General features: G+C 51.2%; 2 protein-coding genes across 16 annotated transcripts; both read right to left on the reverse strand.

The window, feature by feature from the left end:
* Window positions 1-464: 464 nt before the first annotated feature.
* Window positions 465-14,575, reverse strand: ZNF34 (zinc finger protein 34). 13 transcript variants are annotated; one of them, XM_077944731.1, is made up of 8 exons: window positions 14,339-14,529; window positions 13,071-13,084; window positions 12,939-12,998; window positions 6,986-7,038; window positions 5,771-5,857; window positions 5,416-5,542; window positions 4,831-4,950; window positions 465-1,972 (listed from the first exon to the last, which is right to left on the reverse strand). In XM_077944731.1, exons 5-8 carry the CDS (start codon window positions 5,801-5,803, stop codon window positions 612-614), a joined length of 1,641 nt encoding a protein of 546 aa, XP_077800857.1. In that variant the 5' UTR covers window positions 5,804-5,857; window positions 6,986-7,038; window positions 12,939-12,998; window positions 13,071-13,084; window positions 14,339-14,529; the 3' UTR covers window positions 465-611. The 13 variants fall into 13 exon arrangements, with proteins under 13 accessions (XP_077800857.1, XP_077800859.1, XP_077800853.1 ...); XM_077944733.1 differs by lacking the exons at window positions 12,939-12,998; window positions 13,071-13,084 and adding an exon at window positions 8,244-8,290 and having other exon boundaries at window positions 14,491-14,529; XM_077944727.1 differs by lacking the exons at window positions 12,939-12,998; window positions 13,071-13,084 and adding an exon at window positions 11,754-11,901 and having other exon boundaries at window positions 6,990-7,038; window positions 14,339-14,496.
* A 2,335-nt stretch (window positions 14,576-16,910) lies between these two features.
* RPL8 (ribosomal protein L8) lies at window positions 16,911-19,348 on the reverse strand. 3 transcript variants are annotated; one of them, XM_015146216.3, is made up of 6 exons: window positions 19,323-19,348; window positions 18,949-19,097; window positions 18,725-18,866; window positions 18,222-18,440; window positions 17,321-17,436; window positions 16,911-17,107 (listed from the first exon to the last, which is right to left on the reverse strand). In XM_015146216.3, exons 2-6 carry the CDS (start codon window positions 19,084-19,086, stop codon window positions 16,949-16,951), a joined length of 774 nt encoding a protein of 257 aa, XP_015001702.1. In that variant the 5' UTR covers window positions 19,087-19,097; window positions 19,323-19,348; the 3' UTR covers window positions 16,911-16,948.
* Between the last annotated feature and the right edge of the window lie 158 nt (window positions 19,349-19,506).

Genomic DNA, 19,506 nt, shown 5'->3' on the forward strand with positions numbered 1-19,506 from the left:
CCTCAGCCTCCCGAGTAGCTGGGATTACAGGCGCCCACCACCACACCCAGCTAATTTTTGTATTTTTAGTAGAGACAGGGTTTCACCATGTTGGCCAGGATGGTCTTGGACTCCCGACCTCAAGTGATCCACCCACCTTGGCCTCTCAAAATGCTGGGATTACAGGCGTGAGCCACCACACCTGGCCGATGTTTTTAAATTTACAATATGTAAAAATGTTAAAATATGTGGTATTATCTTCAGTGTGAATTTTCTGATATTGAGGAAATAGCAAAAGTGAAGATCCTAGGTGCTGCAATGACAAGCATTGCAGTATTTTCTTTTTAAAATGCTCTCCAGTATGTCTCAAAGAAAACTTTCCTAAATCAGCAGCAATGAATTATTTTTCTAAGTGGGGGAGATTACAGGAGCTTCTTTTTGCTCACTTTTCTCTCTCAATTTCTCTAAAATGAACATGCACTGCATTTGATTTAAGAAAAGAGGTTTAATGAGAAATGTCCTTTCACCCTATGAAAACATCGTGTGGATAATAAATAAAGGGCAGAGTCAGGTGCCGGGGGCGCATGCAGGAAGTGCTCAGCTGGACTCTGCCCTCAGACACTTCTCCACTGTTACACGGAGAAGTCCTCCCGGAGGTGAATCCGCTGATGCTGACACATGTTGGAACTGTGCCGGAAGGCCTTCCCACACTCACTGCACTTGTAGGGCTTCTCCCCGGTGTGGATCCTCCGGTGCTGAATCAAGTAAGTGCTCTGGCTGAAGGCTTTCTTGCAATCACTGCATTTGTAGGGTTTCTCTCCGTGGTGCAACCTCTGGTGGTGAATGAGTCTGGAACTGTTGTGGAAGGCCTTCCCACACTCGCTGCACTTGTAGGGCTTTTCTCCTGTGTGAATTCTCTGATGCTGGATGAGGTGTGTGCTCTGGCTGAAAACTTTGCCACAGTCATTGCATTCATAGGGCTTCTCTCCAGTGTGGCTTCTCTGATGTTCCACAAGTTTGGTTTTTTGAATGAAAGCTTTCTCACATTCATTACATTTATAGGGTTTCTCTCCAGTGTGAATTCTCTGATGCTGGATAAGGTTAGAACTTTGGGTAAAGCCCTTGCCACATTCCTTGCACTCAAATGGCTTCTCTCCAGTGTGAGTCCGACGATGGCGGATAAGGATTGAGCCATCACTGAAGGCTTTCCCACAGTCATTACATTTATAGGGTTTCTCTCCAGTGTGGATCCTCTGGTGATAAATAAGGGAAGAGTAGGCGCTAAAGTGTTTCCCACACTCACCACACTTGTAGGGTTTCTCCCCAGTGTGAATCCTCTGGTGCTTCATGAGGTTGGGCCTCCGGGTGAATGTCTTACCACACTCGTCACACCGGTAGGGAATCTCTCCTGAGTGCATCCTTCGGTGGTTGATGAACTCGCAGCTCTGGCTGAAGGCTTTCCCACACTCATCACATTTGTAGGGCTTCTCTTCACTGTGAAGCCGCTGATGCTTGACAAGGTTGGCACTGTACCTGAATGTTTTCCCACAGTAACTGCAATAATGCAATTTTTTCCCAGTAGGAATTTTCTGATCTTCTTTAACAACTAAGTTTGCACTCAAGATTTCCCCAGAGTCACGAACTGTCTTTGTTTTTTTTGACCTGTGTATGCGCTTATGGTTGTTGAGATAGGATCTCTGTTCAAAACTTTGCTCGCATATATCACATTTGTGAGGGCTCTGATCGGGAACAGGTCGTGACACCAACCTGAGGCTTCCCCCAGACCCCCTGCTGCTCTCCCCGTTGGTCAGTGTGACTGCCCTGGGGCCTCTCTGCTCCAGCTTTTCCAGGCTCCCCTCTGCCTTCCTGATGTGGTCACAGGCTTCTACTGGCTCAGATCCCTGGGGAAAAATCCCCCTCAGCTGGCCTAGTTCTTCCTTACCAAATGTCTCCCGTGAAGTCAACTCCTTGTACTCAGTTCTGGTCCCAAGAGCTGAAACAAAAAACAGAACATCTAAGGGTCACCTGCTCTGACTCTGGAAGGCAGGCATGAGATGCTGCTGGCCACCTGTGGTGTACTGATTTGATCATCTCCAAAGTCACAACAGCCTTGCAAAGATGAGAGTCTGGAGCTCAGAGGCTTATGCAGCTCACCTAGGGCCGCGTCATATAGCCCTTCACTCACTCACTCCTTCCTTGATTTGACACTCACACAACAAACTTCTCCTGGGTGGCCACTCCCCAAGAATGGGGAGTGACAAGTACCCAAGTGGGGTCCTGCCACATGGCCCCTCAGAGACTGATACCAGCAGCCACACTCAGGATTGATTAGTCCTGGCCCCTACTTGCCAGCTGAGTCACCTGAGGCAACAACTCACCTACCTTTCTGAGGCTTGATTTCTCCATCTGTGGCCACATGGCACTCATGAGAACAAAATAGAGTAATACAACAGACTGACCATGAAGAACTCAGCCCAGTGCCCAGCACAGCGAGTTCCAGGTGCAAGCATCTCATGACTGCCACTTTGATTACTGCTCCCTTCCTAGTCCTAAGGGGTCTATCCTTCCACCCCTTGCCTGGCTCTGCACCGCATACAAACAGGTGATGAACACCAATATCGGCCAAGATGTGCAGCAGACAGTGCTCACATACTGCTACAGGAGCCTGTGCTGGAGCTGCTGCTGTGGGGGACGGTTTGGCAACCTTATCTAAAGCTGCTCTATGAACATGCTGACTCAGCGCTCTGCTCGCAGGTACACACGCACCAGAAATGTATTCCGGGCACCGGAGAGATCCATGCACAAGAGCGTCCACAGCAGTCCTGTACAACCCCAAACCTGGACAACTGAATGTCCTCCACAAGTAGAAGGGAACATAAATTGTGGTATGTTCTTACAATAGAACAATGGCAACCAAACAGACCACACTGCTGCTCCAAGAAACACAAGCAGCTCTCACAACGTTCAGCAAAAGATGCCCTGTGTGCGTCTAGACAGAAAAATCCAAAGGAGGAAGCGGCCTCTTGTGACAGGAGTCAGAAAGAAGACCCCTGTGGGGAGCAGTGGGAAATGACAGAGGAGAGCCAGGGAGCTCCTGGGGAGCTGAAACAGTCTGTATTTTAATCTGAAGGATGATTTTTCATAAAAATTCACTGAGTTGTAAACTTAGGGTTTGTCCTATTTCTACAGATATTTACATTCAAATAAGCAAATTTACAAAATAAGAAGTCCTTTGAGCCAGCAGTTCCTTCCTAGGATATCATCAGACACATGCAAAAAGGTGACCAGCAGAGCTATCCAATCTTTTGGCCTGCACTTCCAGTGAAGACATGACTGAGACTCACGCGCACAGAAATGGAAACACATTCCGTGTCTGCACGGCAGAACGCACTATCATTCCTGTTAAGAGGCAGTGTCAGCCAGGCATGGTGGCTCACGCCTGTAATCCCAGCACTTTGGGTGGCCAAGGCAGGTAGATCACAAGGTCAGGAACTTGAGACCAGCCTGGCCAATATGGTGAAACCCCATCTCTACTAAAAATACAAAAACTAGCCAGGTGTGGTGGCGTGTACCTGTAGTCCCAGCTACTCGGGAGGCTGAGGCAGAAGAATTGCTTAAACCCAGGAGGCGGAGGTTGCAGTGAGCCGAGATCGCACCACTGCACTCCAGCTTGGGCAACAGAGCAAGACTCTGTCTGAAAAAAAAAAAAAGAATGGTTCGCACCTGCAATCCCAGCACTTTGGGGGGCCAAGGTGGGAGGATCACTGGAGCCCAGGGGTTCAACACCAGCCTGGGCAAAACAGTGAAATGCTGTCTCTACTAAAAATACATACATTAGCCAAGCGTGGTGGCAGGCACCTATAGTCCCAGCTACTCAGGAGGCTGAGGCAGGAGAATCACTTGAAACTGGGAGGTGGAGGCTGCAGTGAGCTGAGATTGCGCCACTGCACTCCAGCCTGGGTGACAGAGCAAGACTCTGTCTCAAAAAAAAAAAAAAAAAAAGGCAGTGTCTGGACCAGGTGCAATGGCAGTGGCTCACACCTGTAATCCCAGCACTTTGGAAGGCCAAGGTGAGAGGATCGCTTGAGCCCAGGAGTTCAAGACCAGTCTGGGCAACATAGTGAAACCTCGTCTGTAAAAAAATCAAAACTTAGTGTGAGTGGCACATGACATGCCTGTGGTCCCAGTTACTCGGGAGGTTGAGATGGGAGGATCGCTTGAGGTCAAGGCTGCAGTGAGCCATGATCATACCACTGCACTCCAGCCTGGGTGATAGAGGGCGACCCTGTCTCAAAAAAAAAAAAAAAAAAAAAAAAAAAAAAGGCTGTGTCCATACATAACAGTGGAAAGGCCAGTGCTAGAAAAGGAATACCCTACAACACAACTGTGTCTGGGCAGTGAGATTCAGGGGGATGTGTACTCTCTCACTTTTCCGTAGTGTATTAATTTAGAAGAGAGGGGAATTAAGTGATAGTCTCCATTACTAGGCCCTCATTGTCTGGCATAAGCTCTGGAGGGCAGGGTTCTGTGGGGTTCTGCAGACCCTAACCTCCCCTTACAGCACCCATGGTCTGCACCTACTCACTCCCCTCTACACAGGACCTTGCCTGGACTGTCCATTCCTGTTTTCCACAGAAATGCTGTCCCGGAGAGATTCTGCTCAATAATCTCCCCACCAAGGTGCCCAGACTGAGAGAGGTGACCTGGGCTTCAGCAAAGGCCACCGTCAGGCCTCCTGTGCTAGCCCCAATGCATCTTCCCCGCAGACTCCTGATTCATTAAACAGACACGCTGGACCCTAACAAATGCTCATTTGGTGACTTGAGTTGGGGAGCAGACCCCCTCACGCACCTGGGCTGTTGACTTTCAGGTGCTCTCTCCCAGAGGTGCCCTGAACATCCAGGACCCAGGGCTCATCCCCTCGCTCCAACTGCGAGATCACTCCAGGCTTGGGGCCTGCAGGTCCTACTCCTGGGAAGGAGACAGGGACTGGGGTTGGTACCAAGGACACAGGGCAGCACCTAGTGCTGTCTCACCCTGGGGCAGCAGGGTAAGGGAGGCACAAGCAGAGGGGGTGATGGAAGCCTGGACACCCTCTGGAGGGCACTGAGATTGGGCTGGGGCAGTCCTGAGCGTAAGGGAACAAGAGCTCAGGGGTTCCCTCCACTAGGAGGTGTGCAACTCCACCCCCGACCCCGGTCCCCCCGTCCCACCAGGGAGGGGTCTGCCTGGGACCTGGAGCGAGAGGGAAGGGAAGGGCTGACTCAGGAAGGTCCCAGCACTGCCCCTCCCCTCATCTTCTCAGATCAGGTGCCTACCTGAGATAAAGGTCATCACCTACCTCTGTGCCCAGGGGGTGAGGCCCCCAGCCCAGCCTCTGCTGAGCCCTTAGCACCCAGGGCTGTTCCCAGAGCTGAGTCCTAGTGAGGGCCTTACCCAGTGAGACTAGGTTCCCGTAGGTCTCCAGCATCACGTCCCTGTAGAGGCCCCTCTGAGCAGGGCCCAGGCGGCCCCATTCCTCCCGAGAGAGGAACACAGCCACATCCTCGAAGGTCACCTCGGCCTGGAATGACAGCGACTGCTATAGCCCAGGTGTGGTCCAGAGTGGGCTGGCAGGGGCAGGGAGGCAGCAGAAGCATGCTAAAGGCACCAGCACAGTGGGTGGCTGCATGGGGGTCCCAGGGTCACCCCTACCATTAGGTCAGCACCCCAAACCAGAGACACCTGACAGTGTTTGCCAAGGAAAGCCCTGGGTAAAGATTTCACTCCTCCCAGGAGGACAGATACTCACCTGGGGTGGGGCAGACAGGAACCAGGCCGCCATTGCCTAAGGGCTGGGCTTTCTGAGGGCGGGGCACAGGAGCTGCTCACTCAGGTGCTGAAGGAAGAGAACAGAACAAGTGGAGGCCCAGTCTGGCCCCTTCTTCCACAGCTCAGGCTACTTGGTGCTGCCATAAACAGTCCTGCCTGCCTCACTGGTCCACCCCCACCCATCCCCATGGGGGTACTGCTAACTGGCCTCCCAGACTCGTAAACAAGTTCTCCATTATCTCAGGTAGCAGAGCATATTACATATGCATCAAAGAAAATGCTAAACCATCACAGCCACGCTTGATGCACCACTACCTTTCTACCCCCACATCCTCATGTCCTCACCTGTCTACCCTCACATATGCACGTCCTCACCATCTGCTTCTTTGTTTGATCACCATTAAATAGTGTGGCCTCCCAGAGCTCGGGGCCTTCGCAGCCTCCATACTAGCACTGGCCCCCTGGGCCCACCTTATGTACTCTTAACCTGTCTTTTCTCCTTTGACTCCGCCAGACTTCACAGCCCCCACAGCCTGGTGTTGGGTCTGATCACCCCAACAATCACACCCGGTTAATTTTTGTATTTTTTTGTAGAGATGGGGTTTCGCCATGTTGCCCAGGCTGGTCTTGAACTCTTGAGCTCAAACAATCTTCTTGTTTCGGCCTCCCAAAGTGCTGGGATTACAGGAGTGCACCAAAGTGCCCAGCCTCCAGTCTCACCTCTACTGCCTGCTGCCCTTGGGCTGTCTATCCCCCTCCTCCTCTCTGGCATGCTAAGCTCTCTCATTCAGGAGGAAAACAACAATACTCATTCACTTTACATGGAAGAATGAAGACAAAATGTTAAGGGCTAAGGAAGAAAATTAAAAATGATAGAAGGGGCCAGGCTCGGTGACTCACATCTATAATCCTAGCGCTTTAGGAAGCTGAGGCGGGAGGATAGCTTGAGCCCAGGAATTTGAGACAAGCCTGGGCAATGTAGGGAGACCTCAATGCTACCAAAGAAAAGAAAAAATTAGCCGGCTGTGATGGCACACACTTGTAGTCCCAGCTACTTGGGAGGCTGAGGTGAGAGGATCACTTGGGCCCAGGAAGTAGAGGCTGCAGTGAGCTGTGATCACACCACTGCACTCCAGCCTGGGCGACAAAGCAAAATCCTGTCTCAAAATAAATAAGTAAAATAAGGTTGACTCACTTACCAGAAGCATGAGACTCTTGGATTAGGTACACATGATGCAACTATTTGGCCTAAAATAAAATAACACAGAAAGGCTAAATATCAGTAAATATTAGATCAAACACTAGTTAAAATAAAGCTGTGGTAGCTACATACCTTTTCTATATCTTTAAAGCTTTTTATTGAAGTATATTTATATTATAAAAGTTGACAAATCCTGAGTACACAGTTCAGTGGATCATCACCAACTGCACAAGCCCATGGAACCAGCACCCCAGTCAAGAAAGAACAGGACAGGCCATGCACGGTGGCTCATGCCTGGAATCCCAGCACTCTGGGAGGCTGGGGCAGGCGGATCACCTGAGGCCAGGAGTTGGAGACCAGCCTGGCCAACATGGTGAAACCTCGTCTCTACTAAAATACAAAAATTAGCTGGGCGCAGTGGCAGGCACCTGTAATCCCAGCTACTCAGGAGGCTGAGGCAGAAGAATCGCTTGAACCTGGGAGGTGGAGGTTGCAGTGAGCCGAGATCGCGCCACTGCACTCCAGCCTGGAGGACAAGAGCAAGACTTCGTCTCCAAAAAAAGAAAAAAGAAAAGAAAGCAAAAATTACTAATAGGAATTTTTAAAAATGCATATTACTAAAAGTCCACCAAAAAGCTTTAATAATTACAAACAGGTATTGATCTATCAAAGAGGAACTGGTAAATCCTCCTCTGGAATGAGTTTTTTTTTTTTAAGACAGAGTCTCGCTCTGTTGCCCAGGCTAGAGTACGGTGGCGTGATCTCGGCTCACTGCAAGCTCTGCCTCCCGGGTTCACACCATTCTCCTGCCTCAGCCTCCCGAGTAGCTGGGACCACAGGTGTGTTTAATTTTTTTTTATTTTTAGTAGAGACGGGGTTTCACCATGTTAGCCAGGATGGTCTCGATCTCCTGACCTCGTGATCCGCCTGTGTCGGCCTCCCAGAGTGCTGGGATTACAGGCGTGAGCCACCGGGCCCAGTCAAGATTTTTAACATACTTCCCTCAGAAACAAGTGGGTCAAGTAAAGAATCTCATGCTTAAAGCATAGAGAACACACTTTTTTTTCAACATACTGAACATTACCAGAAAAAGGGCAACAGAGAAAGTTTCAACAAATCCCAAAGGAATATATCATTGGCAAAATAATTCCTACCCATATTGTTGTTATATTAGAACTATACGATGAAAAGTTACCCTCTCTCCAGAAGAATACAGAAATGGAAACTAAAGTGGAAACAGAACCAAGCCTACCTAAAGAAAACTGCGCATCCTTAATAGACTCATTTTAACAGGAAAGACTAAAATAAATAATCTAAGTATTCAGCAAGAAATCAAATGCAGGCTGTGGCTCATGCCTATAATCCCAGCAATTTGGGAGGCCGAGGCAGGTGGATCACTTGAGGTCCGGAGTTCGAGACCAGCCTGGCCAACATGGTGAAACCCCATCTCTACTGAAAAATACAGAACTTGGGACTGGGTGCAGCGGCTCACGCCTGTAATCCCAGCACTTTGGGAGGCCGAGGCGGGCGGATCACAAGGTCAAGAGATCGAGACCACCCTGGCCAACTTGGTGAAACCCTGTCTCTACTAAAAATACAAAAACTAGCCAGGCATGGTGGTAGGCACCTATAATCCCAGCTACTCAGTAAGCTGAGGCAGGAGAATCTCTGGAAACTGGGAGGCAGAGGTTGCAGTGAGCCGAGATCGTACCACAGCACTCCAGCCTGGCCACAGAGCGAAACTTCCACTCAAAAATAAATAAATAAATAAATACAAAACTTAGCCGGAAATGGTGGTGTGAACCTGTAATCCCAGCAACTTGGGAGGCTGGGGCAGGAAGATCACTTGAATCCAAGAGGTGGAGGTTGCAGTGAGTTCAGATTACATCACTGCACTTTCCAGTCTAGATGACAGAGTGAGACTCTGTCCAAAAACAAAACAAAAACAAAAAAAAGAAAATAAAAGAAATCAGATGCAGAATAAGAAAGTAACTCAAGGAGGGCTGGGTGCCGTGGCTCACGCCTGTAATCCCAGCACTTTGGGAAGCTGAGGCAGGCGGATCGTGAGGTCAGGAGTTTGAGACCAGTCTGACCAACACAGTGAAACCCCGTCTCTACTAAAAATACAAAAAATTAGCTGGGCGTGGTGGTGTGCGCCTGTAATCCCAGCTACTTGGGAGGCTGAGGCAGGAGAATTGCGTGAACTCAGGTGGCGGAGGTAGCAGTGAGCCGAGATCGAGCCCAGTGCGAGACTCCGTCTCAAAAAAAAAAAAAAAAAAGAAAGAAAGAAAGAAAGAAATTCAAGGAAAGAACATGAAAGAAAACAAAACACAATTTAAAGAAACAGAAAGCAATCTCTATGGTCATTCTTTGAAAATGCTAATAAAGTACACAAACACCTGGCAAATCCAATAAAGGGAACAAAAAAAGATGGAAAAGGGGCTGTGCACAGTTGCTCATGCCTGTAATCTCAGCACTTTGGAAGGCCAGGGTGAGTGGATCTCTTGAGCCCAGGAGTTCAAGACCAGCCTGTGCAACATGGCAAAACCCCTCTCTACAAAAAATACAAAAATTAGGCAGGCATGGTGGCATGTGCTTGTAGTTCCAGCTACTTGGGAGGCTGAGGTGGGAGGATCGCTTGAGCCCAGGAGGCAGAAACTGCAGTGAGTCGAGATCATACCACTGCACTCCAGCTGGGGTGACAGAGCCAGAGTCAGAGCCAGGGCCTATCTCAAAAAAAAAAAAGAAAATAGATGGAAAAGTAGAAAAGGAAATGCTACCAAGAACAAAAAAGGAAAGAGTGTATATTTAGGGCAGTTTGAATCTATGCTCCTAGGTTAAAAAAAAATAATAATAATTTCAAATAGATTAAAAAAAAAAAAAAAGAGCAAAAACCCAGGTATGCTTGGCTCATGCCTATAATCTCCATACTTTGGGAAGCCAAGACGGGAAGATCGCTTGAGCCCAGGAGTTCAAGCTCAGCCTGGGCAATATACTGAGACCCCATCCCTACAAAAAATTTAAAAAATTAGCAGGGCTTGGTGGCACATGCCTGTAGTCCCAGCTACTCGGGAGGCTGAGGTAAGAGGATCACTTGACCCCGGGAGGCATAGCAATAGTTCTCAGAGTGTGGCTCAGGGACCCTGGGGTTTCATGCATTCAAGTTTGTGTTCACAACACTAAGAGAACACATTAGAAGCATGTGCAGTAGAGTCAGTGACCAGAGAGGGATGTTCTCTCTCAGAGCCCGCTGCTATTCAACATCCTAGCCAACGCAGTAAGTCACAGAAAAAAGAAATGTAAGCTACAAGGATCAGAAGAAAAAAGACAAACTCGTCATTCTTTGAGAATGATAAAAACAATCTACATAGAAAATCCAAGAGTATCAATCCACTGTTGGGATGACAAGAGTTCAACAGCATTGCCACAAACAAGGTCAATACAGAATAATTAATACCACTCCTATTCGTTAGCAATCAGCAACCGAAAACTGACCATTCACAATAGCTACAAAAACTACGCAGTACATTAAGTCTTAAAAAAAGATATGTATGTAATGGACAACATTATAAAACTTTATTAAAGTACCTTAGAAAGGTTTATGCAGAAACAGACCATGTTTCTAAATAGGAGGGCTCAATAATATAAAGATATCAATTCTCCCCAAGTTAAATTTATTCTGTGCAATTACAGTAAGCATTTCAACAGGACATGATATCTGACAGAAATGACTCCAAATATCACATGTGATAGTAACGATCTAAGATTAGCCAAGGCAGTGTGGCTAGGCACAGTGGCTCACGCCTGTAATCCCAGCACTTTGGGAGGCTGAGGCGGGCGCATCACAAGGTCAGGAGATCGAGACCATCCTGGCTGACGTGGTGAAACCCCATCTCTACTAAAAATACAAAAAAATTAGCCAGGTGTGGTAGCATGCACCTGTAGTCCCAGCTACTCCGGAGGCTGAGGCAGGAGAATGGCGTGAACCCCGAAGGCGGAGCTTGCAGTGAGCCGAGATCACACCACTGCACTCCAGCCTGGGAGACAGAGCAAGACTCTGTTTCGAAAAAAAAAAAAAAGATTACCTAACGCAATACCAAAAAAATAACTGAAGGAGACAAGGGTGTGCCCTACTAGATATTGAGACTTAGGCTATGGTAATGGAAAGTGAAGTTTAAGTATAGGAAAAAAGATAATGGAAGACATCTATGCATATGTTAATATACCTGCAATATCAATGGCGATGAAGAAGGACAATAAATGGTATTGGCACAACTGGTTTTCCACTGGAAAAGAAAATTAGTTCCCTGCCTTCTATGGTACACAAATATTTCGGGCAGGTTAAAGACTTAAACATTAAAAAAAAAAAAAAAAGGCTGGGTGTGCTGGCTCACGCCTGTAATCCCAGCACTTTGGGAGGCTGAGGTGGGTGGATCACGAGGTCAGGAGTTCAAGACCAGCCTAGCCAAGATGGTAAAACCCTGTCTCTACTAAAAATACAAAAATTAGCCAGGTGTGGTGGCGCGCGCCTGCAATCCCAGCTACTCGGGAGGCTGAGGCAGAAGAATCACTTGAACCAGGGAGGTGGAGGTTGCAGTGAGCCAAGACCATGCCACTGCACTCCAGCCTGGGTGATCGAGCAAGACTCTGTCTCAAAAAAATACATAAAAATGTAAATAAGTAAATAAATAATAAAAGCCTACAAAGAAAACGATTGTTTGAGTCCATTAAAAAGGAAAAAAGGCCAGGCATGGTGACTCACATCTGTAATCTCAGTGCTTTGGGAGGCGGAGGTGGGCAGATTGCTTGAGCTCAGGAGTAGGAAACCAGCCTGGGTAACATGGTGAAACCGCAGCTCTACAAAAACTAGCCGACGTGGTGGTGTGAGCCTGTGGCAAAACCTCAGGTGGCTGAGGTAGAAGGATCGCTTTAGAGTGAGAGATGGAGGCTGCAGTGAGCCAAGATTATGTCACTACACTCCAGCCCCAGCAAGACCCTGCCTCAAAAAAAAAAAAAAGAAAAAGGATTCTGTACAACACACCACAAAATTAAAAGTCAAGCAGACAAGCTAGAGAATGAAAGATATTTCCAAACATGTAACAAAGCATAAATATACAGAACATATTTAAAAAAATATATATATATATATATATATTTTTTTTTTTTTTTTTGAGACAGAGTCTTGCTCTGTCGCCCAGGCTGGGGTGCAGTGGCCGGATCTCAGCTCACTGCAAGCTCCGCCTCCCGGGTTAAGACCATTCTCCTGCCTCAGCCTCCCGAGTAACTGGGACTACAGGCACCCGCCACCTCACCCGGCTAGTTTTTTGTATTTTTTAGTAGAGACGGGGTTTCACCGTGTTAGCCAGGATGGTCTCGATCTCCTGACCTCGTGATCCGCCCGTCTCGGCCTCCCAAAGTGCTGGGATTACAGGCTTGAGCCACCGCGCCTGGCCTAAAAATTTTTTTAATAAGAAAAATGTCATAATTTTGAACAAATGAACACAGGATAGGACCTGGCAAACCCTGTAGTCCCAGGGGCTACTCAGCAGGCTGAGGCAGGAGGATCACCTGAACCTGGGAGTTCTGGGCTACAGTGTGCTATGCCAACTGGGTGTCCCCACTAGGTTCGGCATCAATATGGTGACATCGGAGAGCAGGGGACCACCATGTTGCCTAAGGAGGGGTGAACCAGCTCAGGTGGGAAACAGGGCAGGTCAAAACTCCCGTGCTGATCAGTAGTGGGATCACGCCTATGAGTGGCCACTGCACTCCAGCCTGGGCAACATAGTGAGAACCCCCATCTCTAATTTTTTAATTTAAAAAAAAAAAAAGTAAAGTAAAACCAGACTCTCCCCATAGATTGAGAAAATATAAAATACTTCATAAAATCAAATGTTGAGGACACCGTAAACTGGTACAGTGACTCTAGAAATATACCTGGCCCTACTTGGTAGAACTGAAACCCTGCAAAACTCTCTGTGGGGAAACCTAACTCAAAGTATGTACTCTCACTGCACTCCAGCCTGGGCCACAGAGCCAGACTCCGTCTCAAAAAAAAAAAAAAAAAAAAAGTATGTACTCTATGGAGACTTGCTAAGGCACACAAGAAAAACACAAGAATGTTACCATGTGCCTGTGTAGAAGAAAAAACTTCAGCGTCTATCGGCAAAGTCACAGTGGTGAAAACTAATGTCAAGGATATAGAGCAGTTATAAGGCTGAGAAAAACTGTCAGCTATAGAATATCCACAGTATAATACATACGTAGATTTTTTTTTTTTTTGAGACGGAGTCTCGCTCCATCGCCCGGGCTGGAGTGCAGTGGCGCGATCTCGGCTCACTGCAAGCTCTGCCTCTCCAGTTCACGCCATTCTCCTGCCTCAGCCTCCCGAGTAGCTGGGACTACAGGCGCCCGCCACCACGCCCGGTTAATTTTTTTGTATTTTTTAGTAGAGACGGGGTTTCACCGTTAGCCAGGATGGTCTCGATCTCCGGACCTCGTGATCTGCCCGCCTCCCTGCAGGCATGAGCCACCGCACTCGGACATACATATGTAGATTTTTAAGAGACAAAAACACTATTAGGTATGTAGAGATACAAGAAAACGAGACTGGGCTTAGTGGCTCACGCCTGTAATCCCAGCACTTTGGGAGGCTGGGGCCGGCGGATCACTTGAAGTCAGGAGTTCGAGACCAGCCTGGCCAACATGGTTAAACCCCATCTCTACTAAAAACACAAAAATTAGCCGGGCGTGGTGGCGAGCGCCTGTAATCCCAGCTACTCTGGAGGCTGAGACAGGAGAATCGCTTGAACCCGGGAGACGGAGGTTGCATTGAGCCGAGATCGCGCCATTGCACTCCAGCCTGGGCGACAGAGCGAGGCTCCGTCTCAGAAAAAAGAAGAGAGAGAAAGGAAAGAAAGAAAAGAAGGAAAAGAAAGAAAAAAGAAAAAGGGGAACAAAAACCTGGCTGCGGGAAGAAAAGCCTCGGAGCGCTAGAAGCGAGGAGGGTGGGGTGGAGGGAAGGCACCAGCAGAGGGAGCAGCATGGAGGAGCGCGGACGCTAAATGCAGGAGGGGCGGCATCCGCAGAGGGCTGGGAGGACCGAGAGACGCACGACCCCGCCCCTGAAAAGCTGACAGGAGAGGGGCGTGGGAGGGAGCCGGGATGAGGCCTCGGGCCGCTGGGACCTCGGGGTCTGGAGCGCATCGGGACGCAGAAGCCGCCCTGTGCGGCAGGAGTCCAGGGGGCCCCAGGTGGGGCAAGGGAGCTGTGAGGGGCTCGAGGGCGGAAGGAGCCCCATGAGGAGCGACCCTGGGGCTGGGAGAGGGCGGCGAGGCGCGTCCGTACTCAAGGCCTCGTCCCGGGTCCCTGGAACAGGCAGTGCCGCTGATGGCGGGACGGACCCAGGCCCGGAGCACCGCAAGACAACCGGGTACGGGCGCAGCGCGCAGGGAAGGGTCTGCGCCCCGCGCGCCCGCCCCCGCCGGGCTCACACTCACCTCAGCGCCGCGGAGCAGCACCGCCACCCAACCTCGCCCGTTCGGCCCTCCCGCCCCGCCAATCGGAGCCGATCCGGAAATGACGTCAGCCAACTGTCCGGGTCCGCGGTGCCGTCGGGGCCGCTCTGGGAAGCTGGGATGCCGCGTCTCGGCTGCCCACCTCCCTGGCTCGCAGTAAGGCTCCGGGGACCCGCGAATGGCAAAGCCGTAAAGCAGAACGCTGCCACCGGGTGGCAGTCCGAAGCCACGGCCCGGAGGCCTCAGAACTGGGGCGATGGTCAGAGTCGAAAACATATTAGTCTTTCCCTTTTTCTGATAAATTATCTCCCTAATGAGCCACGAAAGGTGCCACAAACTAGAAAGAACTAGGTCCTTTCCTTTACAGAGAAAGAAACGGGAACCGCACCCTTCCTTGGGGCTAAGAGAGGATGCTTACTGGCCCAAGAAGCCTGTCTTGGGTTTAACCCATGGCCCCTCATCCCTGACTCCTGTAAATGGAGCCCAGTGTCCACTCTGGAGAAAAGGTTTTCGGGTGCCTGAGCTGCTTCTGGAGCAAACTTTCCCTGACGGCCGGTCCTTCGGCCAAGCCCTGCATCCACTTTGCCCAGAAGGGAGCAGAAAAGCAGTGACCGCTCATGGCGAAGCTAAGCATCTAGTGCTTTCCCAAGACCCTCTTTCTAGATGCCCCTCCATCCTTCAGGAGGAAACACCGCCCTCCTGGATTCTTTCTCGACCAATCACCTAGGACCCTGGGACCAGCCTTGCGAATGACAGTGTATCTAAACCAGGTCCCCTAGCTACTGGCGGGGGATGGGGGTCAGGGCTGGAGTGGGAGGACCACATGAGGCCAGGGGCTTGAGAACAGCCTGGCAATAGCGAGAGCCTGTCTAAAATAAACAGGCCCTGCTGGGTCACTGCCTAGGTGTGGTGGGCGCCCAAAGACAGGTGCAGCCATGCCAGCAGGATGAGGAAAGCAAGATCATGAAATGGGGTGTAAGGTTCACTCTAGAAACAGTGTGGACCATGACAGTCAGGGGCCACCGTGCAGCCACTTAGGAATTGTCATCCCGGAGTGACCATGGAAGCCTAACGTGACCTATTCTCACCTGCCAGGTGCTCTCCAAGTCTATAGGCAGAGCACACCGTGCCTCATTCTGCCTGCTGTAGTTCCACAGGAGTGTTGTTAGGGGCAATAATCTGCAGCTGCTCCATTTGCTGGTGGAACTTCCTTGTGTGAAAGCGCTGATAGGATGCTGTCCTGGGATCTCCTCATTGTGGTTAAGGGACAAGATACCATGGGCTATGGCCAAACAGGAAGCCCCTCCACCTGCCTTGTGACGGCAATTAGCTTACTTGCCCTCCCATTGCAGAGGGGCAGTTCCCTGACACTTCCAACCTGATTCCACTCACAATCACCACCCTCAGCCTCACTTGTCACTACCAAAGCTAAAAAGAAGGAAGGTATCTGCCCCTGCCAGTAGGGAAAGGCCATGTGCTCAGAATAAGGTAATCAATGCAGCTTTGGGGGCTGTTCCTGGTTAGTTTCTCTGCAGTGTATGGGCTCTGGGTGGATGGGTGAAGGGACTCTTGAGTGCTCTGGGATCCCCATACACGCACTGCATACATTCATCCCTTTGTTCAGCAATACCAGCAGTGACCTAGGACCCCACACTCAATCACCACCTCAACCTCACCTGTCACTATCAGGCTAGAAAATGAGGTAAGGCATGAGGCTCCACCCACAGGAAAAAGCACCCAGAACCCTCCAGTCAGTGACTACTCTCCACCATGGTAGGGTGGGAATGCATACAGGGTGCTCCCAGTCATCTGCAGAACAGAATGGTAAAGGCCAGGCTAGGAATAACTTCCTGGCTGTAGACAGGGTGTCTGTCCCACGTTCCTCCAGGCCCATCCCAAGTTCTCAGTGCAAGACACCTGCAAGCCCGGTATCCCTGGCAGTGACTTTACAAAAACACACTGACATCAGCAGGACTGTACCCAGTATGGAGGGGAACGATGTAGCCATAAGACCGTGGGCAAAGGAACGCCTCAGGTGCTGAGCAAGTTAGCAGTGAGCCGGCAGAGTGAGGGTATGGTCCAGAACACCAGGCTCATGATTGTGTCCTGTTTCCTGTTCCTCAGTTTCGTTATACGTGAAATGAGTGCTTACATCCAAGCACTGCAAGCCATGGTACTGAGTCACCCACCTAAGGGTCTTGGTCCCCTCTGTGGGGAAGCAAGGGTCTTGCCCAGGGTACCTGCACCTCACTTCTAGTTGGAGACTTTTCCTTCAAGCTTCCACCACTCATTGGTGGTCTACTCCAGTAGTCTACCTTCCTCCCAGTACCAACGAGGGGGATCCCACAGAAATCCTCCCAGCAGGGACCCCTCCCTTTGAAACTATGGGGGTGGGCACAGCCTGGTGGCATAAAGACAAACTTTATTGAGGCTCTCAGCACTAGTTCTCTTTCTCCTGCACAGTCTTGGTTCCCCGGAGACGTCCAGTCCGGCGGGCAGCAATGAGACCCACTTTGCGGCCAGCAGGGGCATCTCTGCGGATGGTAGAGGGCTTGCCGATGTGCTGGTGGTTGCCACCTCCGAAAGGATGCTCCACAGGCTGTAGGCAGAGGAAGATGGCTTTAGAATGCGGGTGAGCCCACCTCCTTCAGGAGGGTTGGAGCAAGATCAACAGTCCTGTGACTACAAACCACCACCCACTGCTCCTCCCACTGCAGATGTCCCTCCTGCAGGGCCACCTGTGGATGGGACTTGCCTACTCGTGTGGCCATGGTACCTTGAATACCCAATCCTGCATTTCTGCGTTACTTACATTCATGGCCACACCCCGTACTCGTGGCCAGCAGTTCCTCTTTGCCTTATATTTGTGGTAGGCCCGGCCAGCCTTCAAGATGGGTTTGTCAATTCGGCCACCTCCAGCCACCACACCTGTAAGGGAGATCAGGTACCTCAGGGAACCTCTAGTCGGTCAGAGCACCCCCACCTCCTCCCCTCAATCTCCTGTCATGCACCTTCACAATACTACATCCAACTACCCAGCAAAAAGCCCACTCGCCTCCACCCTAGAGAGCCCCTTGCACCCTGTAGTTTCTTCAATCCACACTGGGCAGTCAAGCCAAGGCCCTCACCTCCATCACCCAGAATGCTGGCTGAGCTCCAAGCGCAGGGAAGCAACCCCCTCACCATGTTTGAGACATCCGACATGTCACTCAACCTGACACAGGACACTTGATTCAGCCTGCCCCATCTCAGCGTTGCTTATTCCAGGAATACAACCTCAGGGCCTCCCCTGTGCGAGGCTGAGTTTGTAACAAGGATTCCAAGATGTTCCCAACAGCACAGCGAGTTAACCGAGACTCAAATCCTCCTTCACTCACTCAGTAGGTGATTTTGAGAAAGTCACAAATCTCTCCCTGCCTTATCTGAAAAGGCTGTTAACCAAGTACAGCAATCAGGAAGCCCAGACTAGAATTCAAGTCCCAAGTGACTTAATCCTAATCTCATTTAACGCCACAATAGCAGTAAGGCAAGTACTATTGTGTTCATTTTACAGTGACGAAAACTGAGACTACACAATAACCTCAAACTTACAAAACCCAAATTTTGAAACAACAGGTAATTCCAGGAACCAAGTCTAGCCACTGGCTGTCCGCCGGCGCTCACAGCCTGTTCACCCAACAGCCCTCAGCATTCAACTACTGCCTGGTACTCACCAACCACAGCTCTGTTAGCTGAGGAGATAACCTTCTTGGAGCCGGAGGGCAGCTTCACACGGGTCTTCTTGGTCTCAGGGTTGTGGGAGATAACGGTGGCATAGTTCCCTGATGCCCGGGCCAGCTTGCCACGGTCTCCAGGCTTCTCCTCCAGGCAGCACACGATCGTACCCTCAGGCATGGTGCCCACAGGGAGCACATTACCAATGTTGAGCTGGGCTGCAAGGGGAAGCAGCATCAGGCCGTCAGCGCGGTAAGAGGTAATGCGACCCCACTCGCTCTAAGCAGCCCGTGAAGTTGCGAGCACAGCATTCAACATCCAGCCTCCCGGTGCAGCTCTCTGAGTACCCACCGGTGCCCACCGTAGCCACTGGCCTGGCCACGCGGTGGCCCACCCCAACTTTCTGCCTGCGAGGTTCCCACACCGGTTTAAGACGTTAACTCCTCAGACAACACCCAGACCTCTCCCCACCCCGACCTTCCTTCCCCGCCGCGATGCTAACCCTTCTTGCCGCAATACACAAACTGTCCCGTGTGAATGCCCTCGGCGGCAATGAACAGCTCCGTCCGCTTCTTAAACCGGTACGGATCCCGGAAGACCACCTTGGCGAGCGGCGCGCCGCGGCCCGGGTCGTGGATGATGTCCTGCGGGCAGGGGCGGCGTAAGTGCGGCGTTCCGGCCGGGAGTCCCGTCCCCTCCCGCCCCGCCCTGGCCAGCGTTCCGCACCTTCACGATGCCCTTGATGTAGCCGTGCCGCTCGGCGAAATCCACGGCGCGCAGGCGCGCAGCGCCCTTACGGTGCTTCACGTGCGCGCGAAACACAGACCCGGCGCCCTTCCTCTGTCCACGGATCACACGGCCCATGGCGATGGGTCCTGGGGGCGACTCACGGTTAGCGCGTCCGGGCGGCCCGGGCACCCCCGCCAGCCCGGCTTTCCGGGACCCCGCCTCCAAGGCCGCCGCGCGCACCACCCCCTACCCTCTCCGCGGGCGTCCGCACCGCCATCCTCTCAGGAGGGCCGGCCCGCGTCTCAGCGCGCCTCAAGGAGGAGGATGGCGGCGGATACTGCCCATGCCGCAGCGCCGCATGCACGACCTACCAGCTCACTAGCGCGGCCGAAAGAGGAAACGCGGTGTGCGCGAGCCGCCTTATCTTCCGGGGCGGGGCCCAGGGCCGCGACACCTTCCGGGCGCGCCACGGCCAGTCCAGCGCGGTGCACGCCGGGGCTTGTAGTCACCAGTGGCCGCCGGCCCTGCCTACTTTTCCGCCGCTGGGGCCCCCGC

Source organism: Macaca mulatta, chromosome 8 (assembly GCF_049350105.2).
Source record: "Macaca mulatta isolate MMU2019108-1 chromosome 8, T2T-MMU8v2.0, whole genome shotgun sequence".
In the NCBI taxonomy this organism is placed as follows: domain Eukaryota; kingdom Metazoa; phylum Chordata; class Mammalia; order Primates; family Cercopithecidae; genus Macaca; species Macaca mulatta.